General features: G+C 42.8%; 1 protein-coding gene across 3 annotated transcripts in view; it reads left to right on the top strand.

Annotated features, from left to right (window-relative positions):
* ARHGEF39 (Rho guanine nucleotide exchange factor 39) overlaps positions 1–10,920 on the top strand; it is a 162,128-nt gene extending 151,208 nt beyond the window's left edge. For 2 of the 3 annotated variants that reach the window (XM_061564600.1, XM_061564598.1), the window contains exons 12-13: positions 2,710–2,792; positions 8,312–10,919. In XM_061564600.1, coding sequence (XP_061420584.1) covers positions 2,710–2,792; positions 8,312–8,378 — 150 coding nt within the window. In that variant the 3' untranslated portion in view covers positions 8,379–10,919. Of the gene's footprint in view, positions 1–2,709; positions 2,793–8,311 lie in introns of all 3 variants that reach the window. The other variant, XM_061564601.1, reaches the window with a different exon arrangement.
* Positions 10,921–18,473: the final 7,553 nt, after the last annotated feature.

The following is an 18,473-nucleotide window of genomic DNA, read 5'->3' as shown; positions in this document are numbered from 1 at the left end:
GCCTTTCATTGCTTTTTTTTTTCTCCTTGCACTAATCTCCCAGAGTGCATCACTTTGATGCGCATGCACAGTGGGCATGCTTTGAATTCATTTCCATTCATTGTGTCCTCAGAAGGGAATCCTAACTAAGCACAGGTATGTGACCAATACGTGGGTACAATTCAGAGAGGAATGCCAAGGGCCATGAGACCCAGGCCCACCAGTCAATATCGCAACCGCTCTTAAGCCGAGTCCAGCAGGAAAACAAAACAACAGCGCAAATATATTCAATTTTATCACCGGGTCACTGTATATTTCAGGGATGAGAGGACAGGTTGTTAACCAAGCCGCAGACACTCTGTTACAAGTTCACTTGCGCAGTCCGTATGTGTTCTTGACACCTGTGGCTCTGAATACATATTCGCTTCACCTGGGATTTGTTTGAACAAACACAATGCCGCGTTCGGACGGTCGGGATGGAGGGGCTGGGAGGAGGAGCTGCATGTGGAGCCGGCGTATCCCGTGGTCACTCTCTTGGCTCTTTTGGTGAACTGCAAAGTTGAATCAAGATAGCGCACCACTCACAATGTATACAACGTAATTCCGCGCCTGCTGGTGAATTACGATTGTCGAATGCTGAAATGGTAAAGGCGCAGCTCGGCGATGTCTCGCATCACGCCACTGCTGGCGGAAGGAGGCCTGCTCGAGGGGTAGCTCTAGAGGATATCGTGACCTGTTCTTTCAAGCTGGCCCAGGTGTTTTGGAAGATGTGGCCTACCCACAATTTACTCCACCACACTCGACCTTGCCCACTGGTTGACTGTTAATCCTGCATAATGCACATGCATATGTAGTACTAATCACATTCCTGCATTTCTCATAAATATGCTAAATTCCTCTTGATTTGCAAATTCCTTTGTCAAGGCGCCCAGCTTATATATATTCTCCAAGCTCGTGTGCTGTTTCATTCAGACTCTGTCGCCTCGACGGACCTGGTTTTCACCTGAGGACGGCTGCTTGCGTTGTGGCCGAAACGTCGTGATAATTATTTTATTGTGTTTTATTTTTATTATTTTATTACTTCCCTTCTACGTGACTTTACCGAAAGAACCAAGAAGATGTTGTGCACTCATTTGCACTGCTGGGTGGACAGGCAGTGCGATGCTGGGCATCAAAAAAACCCTTGCCCCATTGCTTTAACTGTCACGTTAGGAGATGGAACCAGCGGCGACCTCTGGATCGTCAATCCTGCTTGCTAACCGTTGCACCGCAACAGCACCACTGAGCTTGGGGTTAGTACCAAGATGAACACGTGTGCACGTAACAGGATGACACTTTATCCATAGACAAATGCTCCTTCCAGATCAATAATTCCCACTCTGTGTGTGTGTTTAAACTAGACGAACCTTCGATGGGTTTCAGCCTCAGCCGGGTGTGGACTGTCATACGAATGCTACTCGGTGACCCATTGCGGGCAAGAGCCATTTCCAAGAATACCATTTCATGAACCTTTCGTTAAGATACAAATTGTGTTGTCATTAATGAGATTGCGTCGAACACGTTATTTTCATTTTGCAATTACTCGTTGATGAAATAAGGTTACATTTATTTCAATGTTGTCCCTAAAACATGTTCTGTCGGCAAGGTAATTTGCACACAGCGTGCGCGAACATAAAGCAAGCGAACTGCCGATCTTTTTGGCCATTCAGTGCACGGCTATGACAAAGTAAAAAATGTATGAGTGTCTTGCATTAAAAGTTTGTACTCTAATGCATGCATTAGATGCATGCACGGACCATACAGTTCAAAGTTTCTTGCTTTGGCTTAACATCTCTTTTGGGCATCCTTGCACGGCTTGAAATGCTACCTGCATACAAGGTAATACTTATGTGCCTCTTACCCCTCCTCCACCAATGTAGTTGACCAGTTTTTGTTCATATTACAGCGGACACATTCACGAGACGTGCATGGGGCTCTGTTGCAAGGGGTCAGCAGACGAGGTGCCTCGTGCATTGTATCTGTACGGGTGCGCCCAGTCATAGTTGCCATGCCGTGTAGGGCAGCATTCAACTCTCCCTGTGGTCTGGAGCCAGTGGTGACAATTCCACAATTTTAGTGTGAAAGAGGCCAGTTTGCGCATAGATTTTTGTGGTGTTGAGATTTAGTTTAAAATAAATATGTGGGCACATTGCTGGCTCTGGTAGCTGTCGTGAGTGTTCACTAACAAACAGCTTTGTCATCCTTCTGCTTTTCCAAAAAAACTATTCTGTGATGGGTTTCCAGGTTGGTACCGTTTGTACCCATCCATCAGAAACCCATGATAGACTCCGCAGTAGCAGTATGGGTGGAGGTGACTGTTGTAATGCTGCGGAATCTCAGTGTGTGCCAGGTTTCATACCTGGTCACTCGTACTTTTGGCACGTGGTAGGAAACCGAGATGGCCAGAGAAACCCCACATAACGCTCAGCAATCCGCACAGATAGATTAAATCGTTAATTTCTGCACTGCCATAGCCTCCACGTCGAAGCCGACAACACCTGGTATTTGCAAGCATTATTCTGTCGGAAGTAGTAACCAGGTCAAAATCCTGTTTAGCTTCTGAGATCTGATTAGATTGGCTGCATTCAGGGTGTGCGCGTATGTTTGTACGGGCGCTAACCCGAGTTCTTATTTTTGGGGCATTGTTGAAATCGCCGTGAGTTGATGCGCTGTTATCCCCTTTTTCTTCAGGCAAATGGACACGAGGAGCATCCCGTGAGCGGCAACATGGACACTTCTGCAAAAAAGACACGGCTGGTGCAGCCACCCACACGGTAGGCAGTCGCTGCAGATTACCGGGCTTTATTTTCATCGAGAAAATGACTCCGCCTCGTGCATTCCACATACGCATGGATGGACGCGCTTAAGAAGCCAGCTTTGGGCCGAATCAAATTGTGAGCAAGTCGGACATTAAAGGACGGCCCTTTTTTATCTGGAGGAATGACGCTTCTTCGGCAGACGAGTTTAACTGCGGTGCTGTGACTCGTCATAGGGCTGATTGAATCGCCAGGTTTGGGGTATTGGCTTGGCTATTTATAAGTGATGTAGGGTTGTGTTTCTTTTTTAAGATGATGGCAAAAAGTGGTGCTGACACAGAACCAACACAGCAAATGCAGTGTATACATATGTGTCTAAATGTGATGCTGTTCTTGGTGGTGCATGTCGCCGTTGACGGTCCTAATTCAGTGATGGAAATTCCACATTACTATGGCAAGGATTAATTTCTCTACAGAATTCGGTCACTTTACACCGGAGCGGTGTAGCAGCAACTCAGGTGGTTGCTTATATGACTGACCACGTTGGAGTGGCGGACCCCGCGTCCACAGCGGCCCCAATTTGAACCCAACAATGGAAATAAAAAAAATATACACAAATGAGCTCAAGGGAAGAGGTAAAAAAAAGGCAAGAGCTGCCGTGTACGGATCTTGACACTTTTAAATATATTGCAATTGCAGGGGTTTGTGTGTACAAGGGTGGACCTTGTTTGTCCTGCCGCCTTATCATCAAGGCGAGTTTATTGGGTAAAATTGACCGATCGTAGGACATCTACCCTCCCCCTGGGAGAGACTTATCAAACGAGAGCCCCCTTCAAATTAGTACGCCCCCGTCTCGCCGCGCGCGTGGTGCTCGAGCGCGCAGCAATGTCAGTAATTAAGCAAAATAAATAACCCACTGGGTGCCACTGCAGCCAGGTGTCTCCACCAATGAGAACCCAGAGGCTAATTAAAGGGGGAGGAGGGGGAGAGCAGTTTACTTCCGGCCCCCCCCCCCATTTCAGGGTTTAATTTTGTGTAAAATTTTAATTAAAGTGGCTGTTTTACAGTTCAGAGCACGTTCTGTAGCGGCGCGCGGGTGCATGACAATCAGGTGCGTTTAAAGTTGCAGGAAGATCGTTCCCTGTGGATGCACGCGCGGGTCACAACGTGCCACGGTGACGCGCAAGTGATGATGGCGCAGACAGAGAAGACTTTGCTTTTGTTGTGTTTGTCCTCGCCCGTGTTGTTTCATTCTTAAGCGTGCGCAAGGTGCGAGCAATTGTGGGTTAACTTTGAAGCCTCTGTTTTTTTTATTTTTAAATTATTCATTCAGTGTGTTGTCTCAATGTGGTATAAACCACCTTCTCTTCACGGATTACCGTATTCACAGTTTTCATATCCCTGATAGCTTTCTCAAATGATATTTTCACGAATCAATCTTTTTTTTAAGCACAGACGCTTGTTTGTTAATTTCACACTGTACATTTTTTTATCTGAAGGAATTTGTTTTGTTCGTGGCTTAAAAACAAGGTGGTTTGTTCACCAATATATCCAACGTGAATTGACAAGAAACTTGTCTTGGAGAGGCTATGACGGTTTGTTGTGGTGACTATTATACTCATCACCAAGCACCCTTAGATGGCCAAATATCTGCAGGGTTAATGCTGCATTGATTGGTACAGTTTATTGATTTTAAAGAATAAAAAATGTCAGCAGTTTTAGTTATTTATTGACTTTTTTACGCTCACTGATTTAAAATTTATGATGGAATCAATTAAGTGTAGCCATCTGAAAAATGCATTTCAAACTAAACAGACAAATGTGTTTTTTTTTCTTCTTAACAACCTTGAAAAGCCTCTTCAAACGAGTGGGTGGCAGTGCTCATCACTGTTGGTGGCTCTAAACCAGCGGTGGAAATTCTACAATTACAGAAACAAGTGTTCATTTTTTGCAACGGTGGTACTTTTTTTTATTGACCACGGAGGGACGACGGGCTAAGTCTACCCTTGACTGGCATTTTAAATGTGAAGCCTTCCTAATGCGAGTGAAAGAAACTCCGTACCCGCAGTGCCACGTGACGGAATTACATCTCTTTTCGAGGTGGTTAAAATGTTGTGGCGAGTGCTCTTACCGAATGAGGTGGGGGGGGGGGGGTTCAGAGAGTATCGGGACTTTGACATTCTTCTGTCACCAATGTCAATGTGTTTTCGGAAACCTGTCGAAGATGAACATGCTGGAATGACATCAACGAGTGGACCCAGCTCAGCTCGGGGAACATCAATCCCCGAAGCTGACACCGATGGATAGTTGGAATGTCATAGTGCGCATTATTTTATTCCACGTGTTGCCACGAGATGACAGATGTGGCATCAAAGATGGTGGCACCTTTGCACAACTGCACATTAGAAGAGCAGCGAGCTGTTATCCCTTTGGTGTCTTTAATGGTGTAAAACTTAGTGTAATGTATCCAGTAATAAATGTGCCAACTGTGTAAATGATATATTTACAAATAGGTAGAATGGCTGCAATCGAGAAGTGCATGTTTGTGATGATGACCTAAGTGATAGGTCAGTTAACACTTCAACTCCAGCCAACGTCACCCGTGTTGAGAGGTTGGTTTTGGATGATACAAGAATAGAATTAAGTATGTATCGGTAGCCGTAGGGATATGCGTGGAAATATGTCATCCAGTAACTTCATTGAATAATTTTGATTGCAGCTGTTGGATGGACCATTGCATCCCAAAACCACGAGGGATGGCAATAGTTTCGATTTAAAGCTTTCGTGACTGCAGGGATTCATCTTCTTGGTTCTTTCGGTAAAGTCACGTAGAAGGGAAGTAATAAAATAATAAAAATAAAACATAATAAAACAATTCTCACGACGTTTCGGCCACAACGCAAGCAGCCGTCCTCAGGTGAAAACCAGGTCCGTCGAGGCGACAGAGTCTGAATGAAACAGCACACGAGCTTGTATATATGCTCCAAGCTCGTGTGCTGTTTCATTCAGACTCTGTCGCCTCGACGGACCTGGTTTTCACCTGAGGACGGCTGCTTGCGTTGTGGCCGAAACGTCGTGAGAATTGTTTTATTATGTTTTATTTTTATTATTTTATTACTTCCCTTCTACGTGACTTTACCGAAAGAACCAAGAGGATGGCAATAGCTTGGGGAGGCCAGTAGTGGATAGATCGTACTGATTGTCCAACCAGGTTCTCCTGGTTTCTCTCAATGGGCTCTATTTATGGTTTTAAAAAAGTATTGACAACCGTGAGTTGGCAGAGTGGCTCAGAGTACTCAGCTGACACGGCTGAGGTCCTGGAATCAAATTGGATTCTGAAGTGCAGTGAGTTGATGGTTTTGGCCTGTTCATCTTCTTGGTTTTTTCGGTAAAGCCACGTAGAATGGAAATAATAAAATAATAAAAATACAACATAATTAAATAATTCTCACAACGTTTCGGCCACAACGCAAGCAGGTCTGTCGAGACTCTGTCTTCCCGACAGACCTGTTCTTCACCTGAGGACGGCTGCTTGCGTTGTGGCCGAAACGTCGTGAGAATTATTTAATTATGTTTTTTTTTTATTATTTTACTATTTCCATTCTACGTTACTTTACCGAAAGAACCAAGAAGATGAATCCCTGCAGTCACGAAAGCTTTAAATCGAGGTTTTGGCCTGGTGACTAATGACTGCACACAAAAGGTAACCTTCCACATTTAATTCGGTTCTGCGCTTAATTTGGGTAAGTTAGTCTCACATGCAGAGCGGGTGGGAAAGTGCTGCCCTCTGCTGTGTGGACCAGAAGTTCACTGAAGGCATCTGAGCTCTGTGATAAACACGTTCACACTTCCCATTGGCTGTTGTCCAGGGCAATAGACTACGCTGTGGAATATCGGGATGGATATTTTGCCTGATAATGCTGGTATCACAACCAGAATAAAATTATGTGGGGGGTGTGCGAGGGGGGGGCGGCAGGGGATGAAGTATTAATAAGTTATGAATATTATCCCGAATTACAGCATTGATGATGCTGCAAACGTCATGCAAACTGTTGAAAATGGTTTCCTAAGATAACCTTTGCAATGAATTGCTTATGAAGCTATTTACAATAGTGTTCATTGCCGCGGTACAAAGTACACATGGATAGGAAGGCAAGAATATGAAATTAAAGAGAGAGAGAGAAAAAAAAACAATGCATCGGGGTCATGTTAGATTTGCTCAAATCTAAAATGTTCACAGACCTTTGACGTCACGGAATTCTAAGGCGCTGTACACCTCCCGCAACGCTCTTGCACATATATTCATTGCGTTTAATTATTTACGTGCTGCGTGTCTTCTGCCAGTTCCTCAAGTGGGATCGTACGCGGGTTTTGCTTTAATCATTGAGCGTTGAGCTGTACAGGGGGAAAAAAAACAATGGTCATGCGGTGCAACATTTATTTATTTTATTTCTTAAATATAATCCCCACCCCACACTTGTAAATGCTTTTTTTTCCTACCCTGTTCCCAAGCTTGCGCATCTGTCTTGTTGATACATTCTTATTATTTTGTTGGCAATGCCAGATTGTGTGACCAGAACATGACGCATCTCCTGAATCTGTTTGGGGTGTAGCGATGCGTCAATTCATCCATCGTAATCGATGATTACGATCTCGAAACGTGGATCAAATTGCACGTGCGTGTGTGTGTGAAGAATCGACTATTTACGATTCCTTAAAATAACAATAGAAATGATCTGCTTTCGTTGGAGTTAGGTTAAATAACAATAAACCGGACAAGTGAGATGTAAAAATAGAAAAATATTTATCTTTGTTTAATAAATGTGACCATGTTAGTCCCATATCTTTTTTTTTGCCAGGAACCTAAAGTAGCGGGATTTCTCTTTGCGAGTAATAGTAACGTCGTAGTTTTTTATATATTTACTTTTATTTCTTCTATCTGCGTGACTTTACCGCAAGAACCAAGTATAAGTAAATAGTAAGTTGGGTAACTGCAGTGTTGTAGGGGTGTGTTTTATTATTTGATTCAACTTAATTGGTGGTAAATTTTTTTTAAATCTGTCATTGGGCCATGATTTAAGTATACTATCCACTCATGTGGATGATGCCAACTCATCTTTAATGTCTACTTACAGCAGATCTCGGCAGATAACACACTCTGACCAGTCCTATCATCCACTTGACTTCCCACAAAGCGGTGCTAATTTTATCAACTCTATAGAAGTGTGAGTCAGCCCTTGCACCAGAATTGCAACCTTCATCTGGGTTTTGAACTTACGAACCTTCTGGCTGATAGTCAAGCGCTCCAACCATCGCGTCACCTGACTTTATTTCGTTTTCCATGACAGCAATATGGTGCGCTACAAATCTCGCGCGCTGTTCTCAATCTTAGGGCGTCAGGCTTGTGCGACAAACACAGCAGTAATACAGGGTGCTTTTATAATGATGACGACGACGATGAAAGAAGATGATGATACATTAGTCCCAATGTTGGCACATCACGAACAAACGCGTGTTGTATATGTGTCCCCTGCCAGGGCTGGAGACGATGATGTGAGAAGTCTCCCTGCTGCTGATAGCGAGGGCATCTGCACCATCCTGTGAGGTTGGCCTCCAAGCGCTGGGCTTCTAAGCCGCCCAACATGCAGCAGTGGGAGGGGTGCACTGCTCACTTCGTGGTCCGACACAGCACGCACAGCCGGGAGATGATATTTGAACCTTATGGCGGTACCCCGGCTCTTGCACAATGTCCGTGATGCAGTCATTAGTCTGTTGATGGTCGGCGATGCGGCAATCGACTCATCTCGACGAGCTGTACACGATGCACCACCACGGTGCGTACCGCCAGCGTTCAGGGTTTCAGCACAATCCTCGCTGCGTTTCGACATCGCGGAGTGGCACTGATTTCGGATTGACTGGTACCCCAGTCGCGGAGTTAAGTACACCCCTGAAAAAAATAGTGTCCCAGAAATAACATTTAATTGCCTCGGCCATTTTGTATCATTTGGTACCCCGGGGTACCGCCATGAGGATCAATTCACGCAGCTCGGCCGACGCATTCGTTGTCACGTGTGGTCGTGTGGTCGCGATGTCTTTTTTTAAGTAACAATTTGAAATATATGCGTGCTCACACACTTGTATATGTTTTTGTTAAACAATATCCTCACCTTGAACATGAAGGTTTTTGCTATGTGTGAGAATGCAATGCTATTAATTGTCCCTCATGCAACCAGGTACAAGCCCGTTGAGATTTTTTTTAATATATAAGGGAGAATTATGGTTATGGAGGGTCTGTTTTTATTAATCTTCATTCATCATTTGCTTAAGGTACTTTTCGTTTGGGAAGCGGTTTTAATTGTAATGAAGGGATGGTCACATGGCGTTTGACGTGGATGTAACGAACCCCTCCCCCCCCATCCCCGTTTATTCAATGGATAGTCGCGAATCGGGGTCGCCGTTAGATTCAACAATCGCTGCTTTTTTAACGTTGCCGTGAATACAATAGCTACTTGCAGCAGGAGGCGGGTCACACAAACCCATTGCGAACGACGTCTACGATAACAAATTACAACACTCGTGATTCGATGCATGCCTTGTGAGGTTAAGAATCGATGTCAACCGGTGCCTTTACGTTTAACTTCTCCCGCGTGGCATCAGACAAGTAATTCCATGCAAGCACTACTGGCCAGCTTTATTGGACGCTGCCGAGGTGTAAATGGGTCGCTCACTGGAGTTTCAAAACGAGAGGTCGCCGGTTCAATCCGCCCAGTGCACCGCAGTTGAAACTCTGGGACAAGTTTATTGAATGCCACCTCCACCCCACTCTGCCCCTGTCCGGCCAGCTGTATAAATGGGTGCTCCACAGTTAATCGATAGGCTGGCTCGCACGCGGCGGCCTAAAGCGTGGGTACTGCCACCGACTTCCAAGACGTGTATCCAGCGTAGAAGAGTGGACCGGCCTAATGCCCTGCGTAGAGGTGCTCCCTGGAGCTTCCTTCGCGTCAAGAGGCCCTTCCGTCAGGAGTGGTGTGAGCAAGACATTGCAAGGACGCACTCTTTGTTACTGGCCAGCTCCCAAGAACTGAACCACCAGACCTCGTCGCAACTGCCCGAGTGGTACTCTTCGTATTGTATGTTGAACTTCTTTTGCACCATACGTAACCGACCGTGCTTAGCGGGGGAAGGACAATAAACTCGGCTGCATAGCCATTCCAGCTGCTCGTAAACAAGGAGGTTGAAAATAAGTCCGTCCTTTGTGCTGTTTTAAAAATGTTTTGACCACAGCTTTTACATTTAGACGCCAACATTAACACTTTTTCAGTTATTTGTATTGTATAAGGTTCAAATGAAGATTGAAAAAATATCCTTCGGTATGTTTTTCAGCCATGAGGTGAAATATGATAAATCTGCCAGTCAAATTCAGCTATTGATTTATATTGCATGTGAGATTTCAGTTTTAAAACAGATTAAGCATGGTATGCAGTCGTTAATTTACAAAAGATAAATTGTCATACGGTGTTAAACTAGAACGTGTTTTAAAAATTACACTCATGCATAGGGTAATTCACTTATCTGTCAATTCCTTGTGCAGTGTTCTTGGGAAATACGACGCAGACCATCCGCGTGACAAAGACGTGTTTTGATTTTAACAGATGTATGCTCTTTGCAGCCTGTCAAAAACTGTTTTAACATGTAAATAAAATATAAAAATAATTGTCCGGGCCGTGGAAACAGTGTGTTTCAATATTGCGATTCAATTCATTGAGAGCCATTCAGAAAACTGTTGGATATCTGTAAAATCCACATCCTTAGTTACATTTTTCCCTACATATTATAAAAATAACAAGTGCTGCCAATTTCACTAATGACGTACGTCTCTTTGTATGCCGTCAAGTTGTGACGGCTTTTTTCCAGACGATTTTTTGCGAGTGCAGATATTTTCGGATTCATCTGTGGCCACAGCCCATTTTTCCGGTGGTGATCCTCGGCAACATTTGTCAACGCGTTCCAGACGCCTGCAAAACAACATCAGACGCAGAGTTTTGGGATTCGAGGCGGGAAAAAAATGCACTTTCTCTTACAGTGCCACCAATTACGCCAATTCCACAGAATTCACATCCTTCTTCCGTGGCAGCCTCCCATTTGTCACCATCTCTTGGCGTCACGTGTCGGATTAATGGCCGTCCAGATTTTAATGTGCCCCCCCCCCCCCGCTTCTGAAAGAGCAGCATTGAAGGCATCACTGCCGCACGGGCGGAACACCACTGTACAACACCGTGTGCCCTGACGGGGGGGCATGTTTACGGAATTTAATTTGGCATTTTCGATTTCATCACAGTCAGGTTCTGCGCAAACGTTTTGGAATTTGGGTTGTTTCGTCATTTTTTGAGTGCACTGTGTTTGTGTATGAGCTGTGGTGGGGTATTGGTTACCACAACGGACTGGCTATCCAGATATTGCTGGTTCTACCTCCGGACGCGGCAGTTGAAACAATGGTGCAATTATATAATTATTTCCCTTCTACGTGACTTTACCGAAAGAACCAAGAATATGAATCCCTGCAGTCACGAAAGCTTTAAATAAAAAATTAAAATGGTGCAATTTTTGGGGTTTTCAAACCCCCCTGCCTCTGTCATGCAGAAGTGGGAATATCACGACTGATGATGATGTGTTTATAAAGATGTATTGTACATCGCATTACTTGCCTGAGGAATATGGAATTGCCACCGCTGGTTCAGGACTTGCAGTGGACTTGAGCTTATTATTATTCCACAAAAAATGTCATACCTGCCCTATTGTTACTTTGAGAAATATTGCAAAATATCCATCTCTATTGTGACATAATTTCTCACATGAATAGTAATTAGTAGAATTTTTTTACCTAAATAATGGCTGTGTAACGCATGCCATGGAGTTTGCAGATACAAAAGGTGTGGAGGTCTTAAATCCACTGTTAGACATTAGAGCACACACAGCGAGCACTGCTCTCGAGCCACAAACCCACATGTGCCACTACAAGAAGGATCGCAATGATGGATGTCGCTGAGATCGTGTGTGTGTGTGTGACTCGCGGTGCAGGACATGTGCCAGTAGAGTGTAATATGGCACGTAGGTTTATGACCTATCTCTGCGGAGTTCAAGTGTTCTCTCCTTGTCTTTGTCCAATTTGTATTTTCTGTGGCCATTGCACAATCATCCCAAACAGGGCCTTTGTAAAATAACATTTGTCTTGTGGCTCAGTCTTTCGCACACACCTGCGATTCGCACGGTTGGCTACGTACGGTGCAGAATAAGTTCAACATGTGTAAACGAACAAAATATTTTACGAGTATTTGGAAATGTTTGAAAAATAAATGCCGGCAATTTAGTCATCCGAGCGTCGTCTGAAAGTAGTGAGATGGAGGGTGTCCAGGTGCAACGGAGGTGACGGCGTTGAGCTTGCACTGCTGAGATCCAGGCGGCCAACTGATGAAGCAGGGTTTTCAAGTGGAATGAGTTGTTGGATTCAACTCGGTCACGGATGAGTGCGCAAAATATTAAAATTAAATTTTTTGCGCTCCATTATGTAAATTCCAGCTGTGAGAAATAAAATATAGTTTTGGCTGTCATGCGATCAACATTGCTCTCCTGTGGAGAATGCGTGAGAAAGGTCTGCCCGCTGCTACGTGGACCAGAGGTCGCTTTAGGGGGGACCTCAGCTGTGACAGCCACTTCCGTGGGCCGCTCTCACGCGAAGGGTTGCCGCACCGCTCTTGTGAGAGTTCAGGACACGACGCCGGTAGCACGAGCGGGATCGCAGTGGTGGGAAACAAAAAATGTTGCGTTAAAAGGCGTATTTTTGAAGTGCATTGTTGGTCTCCCCCCATCGTGCGTTCGCAGGCGGAGGAGTCTTTCCCAGTCGTCTGTTCAACGTTCTAAAGATGATCGTGAGAATCTCGTTTAAACGAGGGCAAAACAAGTAAATGTTAATAGCGTGTCCATTTTAAATGCACGCCGGCGTTGGGGAGGTAATGTTACGTGAAAAAGGGTTAAGAAGCCGCGATTTCAAAACGCAAGTAATTAATTTAAACTCAAATTGCTGTGAAGTATTTAACGTGCTTCGTGCCGACTTCTACATTTTCATGTTGGCAAAGAATCATCTGTCTGCGATAAATTTAACACTTAATATGAAACTGCATACATTTAGCAGTGCACACATTAAAATGCCCGTTTTTCTATGGCAGAGCAATCTAATGTGCTAAAAATGCACTTTACTTCTCATTTTGAATGCTCATAATTATATTGCGTTTGTATGCCTCCGATTAGCATTAGTTATATAGTATTAGCGGGAGCACATTTATGCGAATTTGTCTTACGATATAGTGCATTTTACGAGAGTTCTTGCCACAGACAATTACAAACATATTTTTTTGTTACTTGCCATCGATGTTTAAGCATTATTTTATTGTAACTTGTACCAGTTGACAGTTTTACATTTTCATTGCAAAATGATTTAAATTGCACTGTCAATTTAAATGAAATATAAAGTGTAAGATATGTAATGTGTATATATAATTCTACTTAAATCAAACAGGCTTGGAAATACTTTTCCAGCAGCCACAAGATCTGGCTTTTAACTGTGTGCAATAATGTTTACCTGAAATATTAGCTGATTGTATACTTAAAAAATTCAGGTCGCGATAATAAGCAAGTAATATGTTTCTTGCTCGTCAAAATATCATTTATTTTTTTCAAAACAAAAGCTACTCTTCGTTTCGAAAAAAAAAAACACCGGCCATTGAATTTCAATTAATCATTTTCAACGTGATGATTTTCACACCTTGCGAATTTCGTGTGCATCTCGAAGCGGCGTCTCTCCGTCCACCTTAACGCCCGTCTCGGCCTCGCGATGTCATCTAAATGGCGATTGAATCCTACCGAGCACGGTCCTCTCAAACCCGGAGCGCCGCTAGCAGCAACTTAACTGAAAAACCTGTCGTAGACGCCGGGGCAAAAACAACGCGCAAAAATTAAATAAAGCGAGAGAGCCTTCACATGCCATTCTGCGCGAACGTTACACTTTCACGCTCGGCCCGAAGCATTTTCAAAGTGACGTGAGTAAAAGGCTGAGACTGCGGGGTAAGGCTGCCCTTCTTTGCCAAGCTTCGGCAGGGGAGGGGCAATCCTCCGCTCGCCTGCCTTTTATAACAGCCCTGGGGGGGTCAAATGTCCAGCGCCGGCTTTCATAATATCTTGTTAAATGTGCATCCTGGGTGTATGGCGCAGAGGTGTGACCTTTGCAAGAACGGGAGGAGGAGGAGGTGGGTGGGGGAGTTGTGGTGGAGGCGTCTGTTGGTAAGATGGGTCGTGTGTGTGTGTAACAGGCACCAAAGTCACCCGTGCGTGGAAGCGGCTCTGGGTGAGGGCTCACTCTCTACAAAGGCTGCGGCCCCTTCTGTTTGAACCAAAGGGTACCTGGCGATCAAAACGCCCTGCCACAGCTGAAAGTGTTGCGCGAAGAGGCACACTTTCAAAACAACCGGCTGTTTGTCTTTTCATCAAACGCTCGGGGCAAAAGGTCGTTGTCTGAACCGTTGTGGATCTTCTTAATTTATTATTAAAGAGATTATGAAATGTTACGCCCCTGGTTCACTCTTAATACATCCTTCATTTTTAAAAAATATTTTAATGTGTATTTATATATTCTTAGGTTTTTTCCGGTAAAGTCACGTAGGTAAAACATCAAAATTAATGCCTCCGAAACGTCGTGATTTTTGTTTTATTTTATTTTCATTAATTTTGATGTTTTACCTACGTGACTTTACCGAAAAAACCTAAGAATATGAATCCTTGCAGTCACGAAAGCTTCAAATCTAGTGTATTTATATGATTCATCCAGTCGCATGATGCATCAATGTAATATATTATTATTCATATCGATTATTTTCCAAATGCATGCATGGTTATTTGTATGCAGCCCTCAACAGGCAATGAGGTCTGGTAAAAGATTATAAAAATGTTTGCCTAGAAAGTATAACAGATTGGCTTCAAAAGAGCTGTTGCAAATCAGTAATGGATATTCCCATTTTAAATGTATTTAAAACCTTAACCTGCCTCGTGTCAAACAAGGATTACATTTTACCATATCCTCAAGTTGTAGAAGGTACATCAGGGTACGTTTTATTAATATAGTTAATGTACACGACAAACGTAATGCACACTACCAATATAAAAACAAGGTATAAAATATCCTATTTAATCCCAACAATGTGTGTGTCGGTGGTAAATGACAGAGTATAAAGATCTATATTAAACGGGAAACAATACAATCTGTGAGAGTGTGTTTGTATTTGAAATGGATGAAAAACAGCTATCTGAAGTAATTTAGACAGAATGTGCCCAATCTCTAATGCGGTTGAATCGTCAACTGACTGAAACGAGAGTCGCCACAGGAACTGCACAGCGTGCAATGCACGCAACGCGTTCGCTTTGATGAAATGTATTTATTTATTCCCGCACAGAAGATGACCAAACGCAAGAAAATTCAGCGCGACGCGAATTGCAGTCTGCGTTAAGCTCTCATTAAGTGAAAGCGTTATTTGTTTGAGCCCGTTACTTTTCTTGGTGCAATTCTGTCATCGGTGCAGGGTTTTTTTTTTTTGCAGAAACATTAATTTTTAAAATCCTGTCAATACACTTCAAACCGGTTTATATTCAATTCTGTAACTCGCCGGTAAGTGGCACCAGAGGGAGAATCTGATGCGGGTTGTGCTCTCCCACGCAGAGACAAAAGGCACGTGTCAAAGTCTGGTCCTACGTGAGCACTGCGCGCACAACTCAGCAAGCGGTGTGGTGGTGTCTGGAAGAAAAACATAAAACCACGAATCGAAATAATTGCGTTGCTTCTCATTAATAACTCACGCTGTATCGGCACGAGGCACGGTTTCTCCTCTGCCCCTACGCGGCCATCAATTGATAATCACAGTTTATATTGCCACCCTCGTGAAAAGGCAAACAACTAATTGGTAAAGTGATACCAAAAAAAGGTTAGAATTTTTCAGAATGGAAATTAAGGTTCGCGTTTGAATTGTAATGTAAAAATGGTCGAAGCATTTAGGCATTTAGGCATATCGGTGAAAGTTGCACGGCCCCCCCCCCCCCCCCGTTAGACCCTGACAAAGCAGGTGTTAATACCCTTTTTTCTGGCAACAAAACTGACACCTTTTGCAAGGAATCATGCTTACATTAACCACAATACTTGCAGTCAAATGCAAACAAAAAAACAATACTCTGATAATTTATGCATTGTCTTTGAAACTGATTGGTCCACACCAGAGACAGCTTTCTTTAGAGCCTAGTCTCATATGGTGTTCGACCAGGTGTTGTTAATTGATGTCCAGTGTGGAAATTATACAGCACTCATTGGGCACGATAAGGTCTTACTGCAAAGTGGCACATTGTGGCATTGGCTCTGTGAAAAGGGCTAATGTATGAGGAAATCAAATGCTATTAACTCTGACAGTGAAGGAGCAGGCAACATTCTATTAAATCAGGCCCTGGGGATAATGGCGACTTTTAATTTCACGAACAAGATCTCGCAAAAAGTGAATACTTATTTAGGTGCATTTACAGGACATATTTAGGGTTAGATGCCAATAATGACTGTCGTACCGTTCTAACCACATTGTGGTAGAAATATCGCTGGGTTTATTCAAATACTCTGTTACTCGGTCCTAAAGGATTTGTGTAAGACACATATGCCCTTATTAAAAAGATATCATCCAACATTATATATACTGGTGTGTTCAGTGCAATTATAATCTGTGATTATCAGCACAAGACTTTTTGTTACAAGAATATAACCTTTTCTGTTTTAGGTGACTTTGAGTTGTACCTAATACAAATGATGAATTATAATTGATTTTAAATGTTTAATTAATTTTGCCATACCAACAGCATGATCCTTTTAGCATTCAAATCTAAAGGCAATGTTTAAAAACCGGTTGGATTTTTTTTTGTGTGAAATGACTTGTTGTTTCAATTAAACATTTTACTTTATCAATTTTGGAATTTCATCCGTAATAGGTCCCCCCCCCCCTCTCTTCTAACAATGTTAGAATTCCATTTCGATGTGTACAATCATTATATAAATGTAAAAAAATGTGATAATTTTTACATTCAGAAACAATTTATTTTTAAATTGTAAAGGAAATGAGACAGGCACAAAAAAGGTTTGTTTAATTAAACCATTATTGAATATAACTCAAGCATCTTTAATATCTACTTGAAAATAATTTCAACGTCTCATGGAAATTGTCCCACACTTTACAAGTGGTTTCCTTGCGAAGCAGCCACTGGACACGTACGTGGGTAGATGGGTTCCTTTGTAACCATTCTTTACGAACACAACTATCTTTTGCTAAAGTCATAAGTAAAAAAAACTCAAAATGCGTGCACAAAAGTCACAATGTGAAAAAACAGTCCATTCGTTTATTGCAAGAAGCACCACAACCGAATAACAAAGCTTTCACGAAAAGAACATGTTTTTGAAACTGATTTTTTTCGCCCCCTCTACAGTATAACACGAAGAGTGTCTAGAATGCTATTTAGAATAGAATATGCTACTTTAAACGTGTTACATTTAAGCAGAATGAGGCACCGTTAATCACTTCGGAAGTATATATTTTTGTAACAAGGTAGAATTGTTTTTGCCGCAGCTTTCAATATATTTTTTAATCCAAAACACACTTAGTTTTTAATTTAACATCAGGGGCAATTGTGAATATATCTATACGCATAGTCATTTGATAAAAAGGATATTAACATGCACTCGTCGCATATTTAATGAATAGGAATTGGTCACAATTACCATCCACGAATAAGCTTTGTAACATTTCCGATAAAAGACCAAAGTTGTTTTTAAAAAATTACATGGCAATGCTCACAGACAAAATTTGTTCGTGGCATAGAAGGGTACACAAAGGTCGTTGTGTTTATATTTAAAGTAGCATAACACAAATTCCAGCCATTCTCAATCTACAGATGGATGAAGGCCTCTCCCTCCACCCCGCACTCCCTGTGTTTATAAATGCATCGGTTGTCCTATCAATTCCTAATCAAATATGAATCCTCATCTGCTCAGAAACAGCTTGAGTGATTGTGGACCAATATGTATTTTTTTTACTATAATACATACGATTTAGGGGCACTTGTTATACTGGAATGTCATGTTGGTGTTCTGGTAAAAATAGGATTCCACACGATCAACGGGTTGTGCATGAGACAAGCACCTGAGCAGGTCAGCACCTCATTGCGTTTGCAAATCACAGTAACAGAAGTTACCACAAACACATGGTCATTGTCGCATTGTACAAACCGCCAACTCGTTCCTATGCTTTAAATTTAGACAAAAGCAACAGTCTCTAAAAATGATTAACGCAGCACTTTTCCAAGTCGTCAATATTGTTCTGTAGGCAACATTGCCGCTAACATCTAACAAGACACGGCAGAATAACCTTTGTCAATTAATCCATGCACTCGCTTTCATGTGACTTTGCATAGCTACAGTTTGATCTCAGCGGAAGTAAGGATTTTTGTGCCCAATATCGCGCACTGTCATCTGGAAGTACCCCAATTCGAGCAGCACCAGTGCACCAGTGATGATGTCACCAGCGACATCACATCTTGTTTGGCTGAAGCCGGGATACGTAGTTGGTGCTT

This window comes from Lethenteron reissneri, chromosome 33, assembly GCF_015708825.2.
Source record: "Lethenteron reissneri isolate LAM-NWPU_2019-01 chromosome 33, ASM1570882v1, whole genome shotgun sequence".
NCBI classification, from domain to species: Eukaryota; Metazoa; Chordata; class Hyperoartia; order Petromyzontiformes; family Petromyzontidae; genus Lethenteron; species Lethenteron reissneri.
The sequence above is the reverse complement of the archived record's forward strand: the minus strand, read 5'-3'. Positions and strand labels throughout refer to the sequence as shown.